The sequence below is a fragment of the Calonectris borealis genome, chromosome 1 (assembly GCF_964195595.1).
Source record: "Calonectris borealis chromosome 1, bCalBor7.hap1.2, whole genome shotgun sequence".
Classification (NCBI taxonomy): Eukaryota; Metazoa; Chordata; class Aves; order Procellariiformes; family Procellariidae; genus Calonectris; species Calonectris borealis.
This window is the reverse complement of record NC_134312.1, coordinates 128,181,292-128,196,161: the sequence shown is the minus strand read 5'-3', so window position 1 is coordinate 128,196,161 and position 14,870 is coordinate 128,181,292. Positions and strand designations below refer to the sequence as shown.

The window sequence follows — 14,870 nt, the reverse complement described above, 5'->3', positions numbered from 1 at the left end:
GATAGCCAAAGTAAAATCTGTAGGCCAGATGTACTCCAGGGTGCTTAGCTAGATTGTCTGAGAACAACTGCAGGTTCCAATATACATTTTTGTGTATTGCATTCATTTTAGAAAAAGAGATGGGACACAATGTACATGAAAATCTGCATTTGCCTGATATCACTGATTATGTGGCATCTAAATTTAGCTTGTAATCTCTGCAGAGCAGGACCTTTGTTTCCTGTTTGTTCTGTAATTACAACAGAAAATTATAGTCTGGCATAAATGAATATACACTGTTCTGACAGTTTTTAAAATAACTGTGAACATTAAATGTTGCCCATCAAACTCTGGATGAAATGTCAGTGGACGAGTAATTTGATCACATTTTGAAAACTCCATTTCTGAACAATTCCTTTTTTGTTATTTCCACTTATTTTCATTTTGACTAATTTGTTGCAACACAGCTAGCATAGCTCTTCTGTTTGTATCATCATGGATAAAAATAAAATAAAATGGATTTTTTTACTCTTTACTTGTCTACTTCTAGTCAAATTTACAATGTTCTGGGCAAGCTACTATTTCTAAGACAGTACTACCTTGAAACACTGGCAAAACCAGCAAAGACTTAGGTTTGTCATATTCAAACAAAACAGGTCAAAAAACCTAGTCTTCTGAACGCATATGGCAGACAAAGGCTGGGAGATAAGATATATTATCCCACCTTATCTAGGTAAAGAACTGAACATACTAAATTAAAAGACTTTTCTGGAATTACAAAGAATGTCTGTAGCAGATCTGGAAATTGAATCAAGGTCATCCTCACCTCTGCTCTTACTGTATTTTCATTGATCCTTAAAGGCAAAAAAAAAAATCCATATGCTATCACATAACTGAACTTAAGTATAAGGAGTAAGTCAGTGCTTAGCAGGGGGCTTCCACTAGGAAGAAAAATGAAGAATGGCAAGTATTCCTCAGATGCAACCATATATTTGCAAGGAAGGAATAAAAAAAAATCCTGCTTTCTTCATTGTGGTAGCCCACCTTACCAATAGGCTGCCTCAGTCTTTGCAAGCATTCTCTCTCTACTGTCCATCACGCGTATGAGGGTTTCTCTTGATATCCTGGAATTTTTTGTTACCCTTATCTTGCCTCTTCTTTCACTGATTAAAATTACAAATGTAACTAAATTAATCTCTAGTCCAAGTGTTTATATTAGCGTTTGGGTGCCAGGTCCTGTTCCAGCTAAATGAAAACATGATTACTCGTTCCCCTATTTAGTCTCCAAGGAAGATGGTCAGCATTTCCATCACTTTCAAAGCAATTTGTGACTTGTCACTGACAAAAGCCACCCTGTGGGTAGCTATCAGAGAACAACACCTTCATTGCTGATGGCAACATCCCTCTCGGTCTTCTCCGAGATGTTTCCGGTGTGTGGCGCTGGCAGCATGGGCAGTGTTTCCAAGCAGAAATTAGCCAGGCAGAGGCACAGATCTGCTCTGTTTCTGCTGCTGCAAGCTGCTGGGGGTTTATTAAACTTAAGAATTCAGAGATATCTCAAATACTATCTAAGAAGCTGACAAGATCAAGTCGAAGAGAAGAAGATAACATGTAAAAATAAATGCCATTATTTGGCTTTTTTTTCCCCAGACCTCACACATTAAACCCAGAAAAGTAACAGTGCGCTTCCTGTACAAAGCCACAAAAACACCAACACCACTTCTGAATAGGTCTGCACAACCATCTCTAAATCTGATACAGTTTTCCTGCATTACCTACGCTACAGAGAGAGCCCTGAGCTATGACAGCAATTTTTACAAGAGAGGTACTAGAAAGAAGAGGTAAGCAGGAGGGCATAGCCAGAGTGAAAGACGAGCGCAATGACATGGTGCAAACAGAAGAACAAGGGAAGAAGCAACACAGAAATGAGTTAAACTGCTTACATAAAACAGCATTTTCCACCTGGGGGACAGAGGGAGGCGAGCAGGAAATGGAGGAAGCACAGGAAGGCAGATGAAAATACACCTCTAAGAGTCCACGTGATTTTCAGGAAACATCCCCTGAGCTCTGCTTGTGCTGCACGCTGCCTGGGAGCCTGGCAGCCACCCCCCGGCTGGGGCAGCACAGCAGCACCAGCAGCACACCCCCGGCTGCCTCCGTGGGGCTGCGGGGCCGGCCGGGGCCTGCGGGGCATCCAGGCGGGAGGAGGCCGTGAGCCACCCTGTGCCGGTCACAGCCGGTTCCAGCTGGCTCTGGGACCAGCAGGAGCGGCCGGTGCCCACCAGAGCTCCCAGCAAAGAGAGGAGCCAGTGGCGCCGCTGCCCAAACATGTCGCAGACAAGGTGGCAGCAGGCAAGGGCAGGAGGCACAGCGGGAGGCCAGCAAGGAAACACGAAAGGAGAGAGGTGAGCGTGAAGAGAGGCATTTGGAGAAACAAAATGGAGGAGACATGTGGAAGGGGATAGTGTTGGGGACGCAGCTGGAGGCGCACACTTGGAAGGAGGCACTCACGCCGCGTCTGAGAAGGGACCTGTGAGGGACCGCAGCTGCGTAAGAAGGCAGCAGTGGAGATAGAACCATGGCCCACTGATCCCTGCCTCCTGTGCCAGCCGTCACTGTGCCAAAGCGACTGGGGGGGACAAAGTGCAACATGTAGCAAAAACAAGGGGTGTTGAGACTAGGAAGGTGGGAGGGAGAGGTGTTGGACTGAGCTGAGGCTGGGGAAAGGGAGGAAAGGTGTTTCCTTAGCTCTTCTGTTGTTCATGTCTCCTTTGTTTCTCAATATCTGAATCAGTAATTCACCAGATCCATCCCAGCCCTGTCTAGATTCCACGCTGGGGAGACAGTCAGGTGCACACCAATTCTCGTGTATAGATTGGAATGACATGTAATGATGTCATCTAATAAGGTCTTGGTCCCTGAGAAATATAAAGATTTCCACTAGAGGATATGTTCCTTGTTTTTACCAGTGTACCTCCACAGCGCGCCATTGTGTCAAGACCTACAGCCTGGCTCTGGTACCGCCCTGCATCAGGACGCTCATATGCCCCCTGATTTTGTGTCCTGAGAGCTCTGCGTGCTAGCGGAGGGCTCAGCCCCTGCCGTCCCGAGCAAACCCCCCAGCCAAGGGCCTAGACAGCTTTTAGTCTCAGAGGTAGTTCAGGTGTCTTTTCATAATGCTGCATTGGATCTTTTAAACAGTTTTCATAGTGGTAAATATGAAAGGTTAGGTTTTCAGTGTTTTTCTAGATTATTAAAATCACCTGTAAAATACAAAGAACTAAGTACAAACATGTAGATGCAACAAGTATGTGTAACTGTGAAAAATCGATGAAATGGTTTTGATATAGATGGCAGCAGATGTCCAACAGCACAGTTCCTGGCAACTTCTGAACTTCAGAGGTTTTCCACCAGAAAAAACGTCTATGAAAATCTCATGATTACCAAAAGTCCTAGCTGCTCATTAAATTCTGTCATTGTTCCCAAATGTAAAAACAAATGCAAAATCCAAATTACTTTCTAATCAGTTGCTGACATCTATTCTGACAGAAGATATTCAGATATGTGATAACATTAAGTCAAGTAATAAAGAATGTCAGCATTGCCATGTCAACATTCACAAAGAGAACTGCAAAAAGTAAACCCAAATAAGCAATCCCACTAAACAATAAAAAGAAAAAGAGTGCTAAAATGCAGGTTATTTAATATTAAAAAACAAGTAACTTTTTGATGCTTGTATAAACTGACTGAACTTCAATATTTAAAAGTTCCATTAAAATTAAATTATTAATTAAAATATTAAAACTCTGTATGAAGAGAGTGAAAAGAAGGAAGATAATGAGGCTTTTTTGGGTAAATGGGATGTTTTTGTTAAAAATGGAGCTTTCTAATTCCCTTAAAGAAAAAAGGGAATGCATCCAAACCATATGATGCAATACTTTTGAGACTTTCAGACTTCAAACATAAGGAGTAGTACTTGCATTTGACAAGAAATAGAAATCCCCTATCTAAAAAAAAAAAAAAAAATTTTCCATGTTCTTGAGCAACTACACACTCACAGATTTTAAGGTTAGACACTAACTTTATTAATTTCCCAAGTGGACCTTATAAACACAGCAATGAAATTTCATCAGTAGATAGGGAATTTAAATTGCTTATAAAAAGTGTCTTTAATTTTGAAAAATAATTCTTAAAGTGTAGAATGTTAATACAGTTATAAATAATAGGCAGTTGTTTCCCTCTCTTTCACTTTTGGAGATTGATCATTTTGGATATTTACTTGCAATGGAGATGGGCCACAAGTATGGTATAAGTGGTATAAATATTTTTAATGGAAAATTATTAACACCACTCCTTTTAACATAGAAAATTGACTGAGTCTTTCCAGTATCGTTCAAAGAGAAAGACAATTCCTTTCTGATTATCTGGCCACTACACACATTTTAATGGAACATTCTTCTACCACTGATGAGATATAAGTCAAATCTCTTCAGCATTTATTATTTTCAGATTTTAAAGTATTTTATACAAATGCTAATTAACATTTGTAAAATGAGACTGAATTCAATTTTGAAATCCAATGTAATTAAAAATATTTTTTGTTGTAACAGTGTAAATAGGAATTCTCACATTAGATACTGTTAAATATGTTGAAAACTCTAAAATAACTCAGTACTGGCTTTCCTGAAGAACTACAAATTCTTGGCAGTTTTAATCAGTTAAATATTGAAAAAAATTATGTTAACACTTCTCTAATTGTTTAAGATATGAAAGAAAGACTTTGTATCCTGAGAAGTTCTCTCAATGTACTTCACATTTGCATACTATTGAATTCTTAAATTTTTTTCAGAAGGACGTGATACTAACAATTTCTGAGACAACAGAGTTAATTAGTAGGACTTGCAATCTCATCCTGTGTGGCAGTTCCATACCTTCTCTATGCATTTTGCTTATAACACTTCTGCAAGTAAGTTTGCTTCTTTCTGAAGCTACTGAGACACTGGTTTCGTTAACCTAAAAAAGAAAAGCTCCTTCAAATTGATATGCATGCAGATTTCTATAAGGGTTAAAGATTTTCACAAAGACATTAAGAAAAAAGGCAGGTAGTTACATAAACCCAGTCTGTCAAAATACGACTCCCCTTGAGCATAAAAGAAGGAAAAGATGCCCCTAACACTATTAATAGTACTTATCTTAGTAGAAGAGCAGACTACAGCACTTGGGGAAAGGAATTGCCTGCTGACAGCCTGTAAACAAGACTTTATGTCATTTCGTGTCTGCTCATGGTTCTGGGCAACAGTTATTTTCATCTAATTGGTGACTGGGTAGGTTGAAGGTTGGAGGGGCTGAAGTTTTACGTGCTTTGGCTCTTTTACTAAAATTACCTTTATCACCTCAGTCTCCAAACAATTTAAGAACAACAAAGTAAATTGCAGAATATTAAATTAAACTCACTTTGTGGTCATATTTTCCTGATGAGAGATTTGGTCAACAATTCTGCTCTCCTAGCTTTTTTGGAGGACAGATGACAAAATTTTACTAACACTTATGATTTGGGCAAAATTAAGTGCCTCTATCCAACACAGCAATTGAGGGTGCCTGTTCTCCAACACAGACTGATTTCTAGGAGCATAAAACTTAGGAGAACGTTCCTGTCTATTTAGAAGTACCTGATCTAGAACAAGCCAGTTATGTTCCACCTGAATTACCACACAACACAAAGTTTAGTAATTATCTAGTTCTCAGGCTTGACAAGGTAAGTGAGCTCTGAGCGAGCCTAACACAGCCACCAGCTCTGATATCACCTAATACACTTAGCAGCTCTGGGGCTATCAAAAAAGCCATGCCACTTTTACTCAAGAATATAACCAGAAATGGAGGAAGGTCACCTTGTGGTCTCACGTCCTTTTTGGGAGCACTAAAACATCTGAAGAAGACAGTTTAGACCTACCTTGCCCTTTGTCCTCTGAGCCATATGCTTCTAATATATATAGCCTGAGAAATGATATATAACTGTAATACCCCAATCACTCAGACATTTCTGGGGCATGTTATTTCCCGTTCTTAAAGGGCAATTCTCCCCAGTGTTCCAAAATAACTTCTTACTCGTTCTTAAAATGTCCCATAGCTTTTTTACAAATCTTGTAGCAGCAGATCTGTGCCAAGGAAGTGGTTTCAAATGAGGTACTCTTCTCAGTAACATGCTATCCCTTTCAAAGCTATAGTTTTATCTTGTTATTGACGATTTTTAACAACAAATGGTTTCTCCCTTCATTTCCATGGCATAGAGTTCTCATAGGAAAAACAAGGTTTCAACTGTAAAGAAGTACCTCAGGATGATTAATAAACTTTGCATTTTTATGACATAGGAAAGCTATTACTCAGGTTCTTGAGAAATTCTTGAAATACGTGGAATCCAGAGAATAGAATACTGGGGCTTATTCAATAATTCAGCTTAAAAATATCAACAAGATAAATGGGCAAACTGTGTACAAGTACAGTTTTCTCTTACACTTTTACAGTCTTGGTAACTAGGAGTTTTACTACTGGATGACAAATTCCAGATTGTATGAATTTGTTTTTTCAAGTGGTAAACTCTTTATTTGTATTCAATAGCTCTAAGAGAAAACCGCATGGATGGCAGTACAATGGAGACGGCTATTTTATTAAGATGTCGAGAACAACAGTACAGCTGTAATTCACTGTGGAGTTTCCATATATTTTGTTGTGAAAGTGATGACAAGTTGATGATTTTGCCATAAAACTGTCAAATACAGCAAACTACTCAATAAAGGCATTTTTATGGAGTGGCTCAGAGACACTCAGACTCTTTTCAGATTGGTTCAAGCGCAGCTCTCCTAACAACAAAATATAATATATAGCTTTTCTTTTAAAAAAACAAACAAAAAACAAACCACAAAACCAAAATAACTCTTCTGAAGACATCCTCTATAAATTATTCATACATTTGTGGACTTGGTTTTAAAAACTGCCAAATAAAATTTCAAAAGGAATCATTTGGTCCCAATGTGTAATTCTTGTTCAAAATAGCCTTCATTGAAATGCTTGTATTTATTGCTATTATTTATGCATTTAATGTAATAGAACTTAATTAATCTCTCAAGTGGTACTTTGAGAGTTCACTACATTTCATACAATTGCTGAAGAAAGATGTGTGTTAGTTTGGCTTCTTATAATCTTGAAAGGGAGATTCCTTTGTCGGTAAGAGATTATTTCTTCATAGAGTTCTATAAATATTTATTTTCATACCTCCTCTGTCGCTTACACAGCCAGAAACCACATTACAAAATTGGGATGTAAATTACTAGCAAAGTAAAACTGCAGAAAGGTTATTCGCCGTTATCTTTTGCACGTGTGTGAACACAACAGTAGAAAGGCCTGCTATTTAAAGTTACTTACATTTCCAGGATCAGCAAGATCTAACATTGCCTTTGAAATTACTTTGGTATTTCTGATTCTTAGACTGTAAATTTGTTTTTATTATCTTTCAGTATATTTCTATATTGACTTGTTACCAGCTTTATGTATTCTATACATAGGAACTGGTGGAAAATAAAAGGAATTTTCAAATTTTAATTACTTTATTATATTCAAAGTTGCTTATAAACTCATTCACTTAAAACTTAAAGAAATATTTTCATCAGCAGTAAAGAAAAGTGTTTTGGAGCTGTGATGCATTATGTAGAGAAAAACGTTATTGTACAGCATATGGTTCTGTTAGAATAGAAAGGTTTATGGAGGGCATTAAAAGAGCAAAGAGGTATCTTGCTTTTTCCGACAACTTTTCCTCAAGGCTAAACGTAACTATTATTGTTATGTATTCTTTAATGTCTAAGTTGTAAACAAACTATGGTTTACATAGAATAATCAGAGATCTGCGTATAAAATTACGTAAACATAACACAAGCTTTACTTTAGAGTCAAGTTCTTTTTACGTAGTATAGCTCCTGCAATTTCACACAGAAAATGAAGTAAGGATGGGGAAAAAAGGTTCAAAGGAAATAATTTAATTGTATGAGCTTATCTTTAATTTCTGTTTTGTTTACTAAAGAAAGACTAAACCTATGCAATACTTGACAATTCTGTTGAAAAATAATCTCATGATCATTGACTTTTTTGCAGTTCTTCATAGAGGTTCTCTAATAAATGTCTTTTGATTTGCTTGATTTTATATAAAAAGTTTAACTTGTTTGTTTTTATAAATACTTTCAAAGGCAATAATGGCTTCTAAATATAGCTTGAAGTTAGACTTTAGTGGGCATAATATACATATTTCTGCAAGCAGAATGACTTAAGCGTTACCAATGTTAGCACAGAGGCCAGAACCTTCAGGTTGATGGCACACTGACCTATCCTGTGACCAAGAATGCAGCTATCTTATACAGTAGCTACGAGTCTCATTTACTATTTATAATACGCCTGTTCAGTGATATTGGCCAGATGATTGTGTTGGGTTTTTTTACTAGCACCTTAATAGCAAAAGGCAGTGAACAACATATTCATACAAATTAGCTCATCTTCTCAGCTTTTTGCTTCTCAAAGTGTGAGATCCTGTGCTTCAGCCCAGGAAGAGGTAGTGCACTGGATGTGGTCGAGTCTATCAGCTCCTATGTGACAGACCAGCGCAGCATAGCCCTGCGCTCCCTTTCCTTCATGATGGGATCCAATGCACTCAGCACCTGATAGTGTGATGTTACAGAAGGCTGCATGTCAGAGTGGTACACAGCTGCTGCAGAGGAGCACGAATGGCACAGTGCCGGTGCTCAGGTCATGAAACTGGGTAGATTTGAATCAGTACTTATAACTGCTAAGACATAACCATGGTAACATATTTGTATTCATGAAGAGGGAAAAAAACACAGGAAATGGGAAACAGTCTGCGAGTGAGGTAGTCAGGGAGGACTTGCAGCAGGACTCTGGTGCAAGGTCCAAATAAAACAGAGGGGACGCTTTCTAGGGCTGTGGGGAACATGCAGGCATTAGCAACTTGTCGTGGTTTAACCCGGCAGGCAGCCAGACACCACACAGCCGCTCACTCTTCTCATACTAAATCCAAAACACAGCACTAGGAAGAAATTTAACTCTATCCCAGCCGAAACCAGGACACAACTGGAGCAGGTTCTCCGGTCCAGGGTTTAGTTCTGGCTGCGAGCAAGATTCCTGGGGACGGACCTGGGGACAACACTCTGGGTGCAGTAGGCTGGGCTCAGTATGCGCTGGACCGCAAGGCAAAAGAACTACACTGGGTGGGAGCACTGTACAGCACAGCAGGCTTCAGAGAAGCTGTGTTAGAGAGCACAAAGTTAGAGAGCACCCAGCTGTGCTATGTTCAGGACAGCATAGCACTGTGAAGGGGTGGGTAGCTGCAGCAAGAACAAGTGGGTCCTGTCTATACAGGTATTTAGCAGGCCTAATTCAAACCAAACAGAGCAATCTCCATCTTCTTCATACAACATACAGGGGAAGGGGGGGAATCATACAATTAAAAATATAGAAAATACTCTTGTTCTTTTAAAGAAGTACTTTCGGTAACAGCATGCCACATTTGGCATATATTCAGAAAAACATTACGTGTTACATTGTAAAGTCCTAGCTTTTTTTTTCCCTAGATGTATTATGATCTCCTTAGAATTGAAAAGTAATAAATACCTCTTGAATAGTGTTTAGTACTACCTACAATTATACAAATGTAAACTAACTAAGCATGAAAAAACCTTCATGAATCTAGTTTGCTGCCTCAGAAGACGGGATCAAAAATGGCCCTGGTCATACTTTATCCCCCTCCATTGCAGAATATTTATTTCTGACAATAAATATTTTGTTTACTTTAAAATTATTTCATTAGCAACAACAGGGTGATGTTAGAAGATGCTATACTACAGCAAGATGTACTTGAAAGAATATAAAGAGACGTGACCTGTGTCTACTGCATCATAAGATGCACTTTTGCAGTCAAGGATACTGATAGTTTCAGCATAAAAAATTAATTGCTAAATGACTCTTACATACTTTAAGTTCAAAACCAGCTAATCATTTTGGGAATTCTTATAGATAAAAACTAAGAAATCATCATGTAAAATATATTCACCACACTGCTAGCCACAGATGCAAGCTTTAATATAGTTGGGTTACCACATGCTCATTCATGATTTACAGTCTGATAGCTTGCTTTCCTTTTTTTGCTGTATGAGAAAGAAGCATTTAATCTATCTTACAAGGCAATTTCACTTAAAGTGAAGTGCAGTTTTCCAACAGAACAAAATTTAGTCATGCATACAATTCACATGAGGGCATATAAGAATTATGCTTGCATTTCATGTAAAGTCCACAATTCTTATCTTCAGAAGACTTGTCTCAGAATTAAAAATTAAAACATACTGGAAAATACTACATATGCTGGCCTTGAATAAGCGCTTTAAAGTTAAGGTATATGTACACGCTTCATCTGAATTCAACCGAGTATGTGATTCTAAAATGAATTTGCATGTCAAACAGGAACAGGTACTTCTATAATATAGAAGCGCTATCTATTTCTTCTCAAACTTCAAATAAGACAAATACAGCTTCTCTCTCTCTCTCAGTAATATGTTGCAAGGCCAGGAAGAGAATAGCAGTTAAACAATGTTATTTCACATAGTAAATAGTCTAAATAGTATCTGTATCTGCTACTAACAACAATGCAGTCCAAACATGCAGTGTGATTTTGACATATTATGGAAAGTATTTACCTGATGGAATAAAAAGAAAGAGGTAATGTGTGTATATATACAAAAATATACATAGATTTTAATTATGGGGGTAGAGAAGTTTAGGCTATGTATACACCTTCACAGTCATCAGTTTTAGGGAGCAATCCCTGGTCTCCAGGCCAAGATGTACAGAACAGTTTGCATCCACCTGAAGTGAATTGGCTGTGTCCACATGCAAAGCATTTGGCCTGGGTCTTCTCTAAGCTCGACAGGGGATCTCTAGGACCATAAGAAATTCATTTTTTGTAGTTTTTAGTCCTGAGTACTCAAAATAATAACTGAAGATATATAACAGTCCACCACAGAGGGCTGCTTTTATAGCATGACCCTGAGAGTGTGTTTCATCCTATAGTGAAGGGCATAAGGAGATACAAGCACCCAAGGGTGTCCAGACTACGTCTTCTACAGACTTCACCTAAAACTTACTCTACTAATTTTTCCACCTTGGTTAATTCTGGAAAGGGAAATCAGAACTGAAGAACTAATACAGACTAATACAAAGCATCATCAGACTTGTGCGTCAACTGAGGGGAGATGAAAGAAAAGGCTGCGGCGGTACTACAGAGGATAGAATTGAAAGCTTCTTATAAGCCTACGGCTATACTCTGTGAATCCTTTCTTCTTCCTCCTTGTCTAAGAATAAATGTATTTCATTATCTATAGTGATCATATTCTGTATTTTCTACAGTGTGCTTCCACTATGAAGAAAAACAATATGAAATTAAGGTGAAAAATTTGAAATATATGATCACTGGCTTTCACTTACATTTCTTCTATCTGCAGTTTTGAAAATCTGTGTGAGAACTGTCTCGTGATGGAACTCTCCTTCTCATGGCAAATGCATAAAGTATCTGAAAAATGCTAAGCTTATCACGTGTTACAACATTTTCCATATTTGCTGAAACATCATATGGTAGCAGAATCGCCACTTACTGCGGTCAGTAATTATTGTTCTGGCCTCTTGATTGCTCGTCTTGTTTTTTAGATTTTGTGCTGCAGTTATTAGTTCATCCAGTTGGGGACGTCTTTGCTCCAGATCTTGTAGTATTGCCTAGTTGCACACAAAAAAACCAATAAAACAAAGAAAAAAGCATGTAGAGTTGTTGAGAAGACCATGTATAGGGACTTTTTTTGTGCCAGCTTGATTTAAAGCAGAAAGATTGTTTGCTGTTTCAAGTAATACGAAGAATTTGGTCTAGACCTTCCAAATATTGTTCTTATTCTTAACATAAAAATACCAAGTATAACTTATAATAATAATTTTAAAAGAACCTATAAAACTAGATATAAAATGACAATCATTCTTCATTTTTTAACCCATCAAATTATGCAAAGGTAAGGTATTTTCCTCTATAAAGCTATAGAAGGATACTATTGTTCTATATTCACTTAGATTTTAGAGTGTATTTTAAAAAAGATACAGGGGTTTACATTCTTACCAGATTAGGCAGGATTTTCCTAGTAACTCATGAAGTCTAGTTAATAATGTTTGTTTCTCAATAGTTTAAGACTGTTTAATTACTATCTATTGGTTTAAAGCCAACGTAAGACTGTTAATGTTGCTTTTTCTGTCCTGACACCTTACCTAGCAGAAAAGTAATTAACACTCACAATAATTTGCGTGTTAGTCAAACAGATACATAAAGCCCAGGCAATCTGACTAGAAAGTAAGAAGTGGATTTAGAGTTTCTCACAGGGAAAAAGATGGGCTTCAGAATAATGACTCGTGGTCTTTAGGAGGCAATAAAAACTAAAATACAATAGCTTTAGATATAATGAAAATGAGAACTCAAGGAAAGTAAGGCATATAAGATTTATGCATATATTAGCTTAACTTATTTTGAAGGATTAGGGCAGAGCAAACAAAGAATCAGTTCAATGGTTTCCCAGATAACAAGCATCCAAGCGTGTATCTAAAAGACAATGGCCAAATCTAGCAACTTCAGGTCCCTATTGTGTAGCTTCTAGAAAAGATACTCGTTAGATTTCGCAGTCTTAGGAGTTGGAAGTAGCAGTATTTATTACCAAATTATGAACAAATGACTTTTTTCTGCCCGCAATTTTGAGTCACCAGAACAGAACAGTGTGCTGTCAGATAGCTAGTAGGTACAGTATATCAGCTATCAAGCTGACAACAAAGGTCAGTGGAGGATTTTCATTTTTCAGGCTTTTTATGTGGACAGTGGTTAGATAATCTGTTAGCATGCTTACCTGGCTGTTGACTATGTGTCTTGAGTATTGTCTTAAAAGTCTTTTTTTTTTCCCCCTTATTTTAACAAGCTGTTATTCATTGACTGTACTGGATGGAAAAGACCTGCAGAGTCTGATCTTAAATTTGGCCCTCCAACCTGAGATTAGAGTTACATAATTTCACCAAGTTGAAGGTGACAGGTAAAAGCCTAATATCATTTTCTGTTCAATGAGATTAACAAAAGTGAACAGGAATATCACTTCCTGTAACTACAGCATGTATCATCAAAAGCAAGCTAAAAGCTCCACAGAGTTTCATTTTTGTTCAGTTACAAACTTAAGAAAAAAGGTAATTTTCAAGATACACATCTAGCTACACCCTGTGAAATTCTTGCCTTTAACTTCTGTATCAGAAGTTCTTTGAAAATCTATTATAACTGGCTTTCTAAACTCATACCCAAAAGTTTGGATGGTATTTTTTCACTTGTATACTGATTGGATTGCATACAGGGACACGCAGTTAAAGCAGCAGCTTGCATAATTAAGCGAAGAACAAATTTCTCATTAGAAGTCTCTCCTTAGTGAAAGCACTCAAGAAAAGGAAATAAAATCTACTGATGCAGTTACTACCTCTAGATATCTATGTGCCTTCAAAACTCCATTTTCTAGGAAGACAAGTTAATGAGTGGCATGAATTTTACAATAGAAAAAGCAGTCCCATTTCATCCTAACAACATCTGCATTATGCATATTGCCAAAATGGACTGTGCAGAAGGAACATTAAAACACGTACAATATGCTTAGATAATTGTGTGGCCTCCAAAGTAATATTTTCCTTTCTCTCTCCTTCCCATACCTAGAAACTGTTTAGAAAAGCAAAAGCAAATTAAGTGATTCTAAGGTCTTACGCCAACAGTGACTTTAAACTGTTCCCTAACGTTTCCGGAATACAATTTTTATATTTGATATACTGAATAGGAGAATGATTTATCTGATCCAGCCTGAGTCTCCAACCAGAAATTAAATGCTATGTTTGTACCATAGAAGAAAGCTTCAGCTATATGAAATCTAGTAAGAAACAAAGCAATAGGTAAGGACTGCTCAGTAAGGATTTGCTCAGTACCAAAATGAGAGAATGGAACTGACGTATGCCTAAGTGCTGTACAGAATGATTTACCCACAAGACCCATCTGCAATTCCTGAACTGGACGCTCAGGAAAACTAGCAATGCCTCTTTAAAGTGAGTCTTGCTAGCTCTGCTGTTTCCTTGGGGACACAACAATCTTGTCCCTATATGGACTGCGAGGACATCCTTCCCTCTGCCATTTACTGTGAATAAAATTACTTTCTGCCTGATGTACTAACACGTATTTTTGAAAGGTCAAGAAGGACATCTTGAAACCCTTACACTATGAACAGATCTGAAGATTCTTGGACCTGTCAGGAAACAATAATATATCATTATAGAACAGATGGTTTTTTCCCTTAGTCTTAGAAAGGTAACCACTCAGAATAAGGAAAAAACAACGTTCCTCAAATCAATATATTCTTTCATTGATTCAATACAAAGTGCCTGAGAACCTTACCCAAACAATGTTCTATTTTATTCGGTAAAATTGTATAAAATAAAATTGTTGTAAAATTGTTACAACGTTTATTGGTACAATTTTACCAAGTGGTACAATCTTAAAGACTTAGTAAATATGCATTGCACATGGAACCTACATTGCACGTAAATATACAAACCGTGATGGAAACTTGGATAGAAGTAGCTACTAAAACACATAATTCCTGAGCCTTCCTGTGATCCTGTAGCATGAAAGTAAACAGCAACACTTGAGCTCCACTTAAAGTATTATCAAATTCAGAAAAATATTCCGTGACTGGATAAACTAATCATACAAATTGATTTTGCAGGTAACAAAAATACAA

General features: G+C 37.5%; 1 protein-coding gene across 2 annotated transcripts in view; it reads right to left on the bottom strand.

The window, feature by feature from the left end:
* Nucleotides 1-14,870, bottom strand: part of DMD (dystrophin) — a 1,244,291-nt gene that overhangs the window by 295,642 nt on the left and 933,779 nt on the right. For both annotated transcript variants that reach the window (XM_075174519.1, XM_075174510.1), the window contains exon 52: nucleotides 11,682-11,799. In XM_075174519.1, the coding sequence (XP_075030620.1) occupies nucleotides 11,682-11,799 (118 nt within the window). The remainder of the gene's footprint in view (nucleotides 1-11,681; nucleotides 11,800-14,870) is intronic.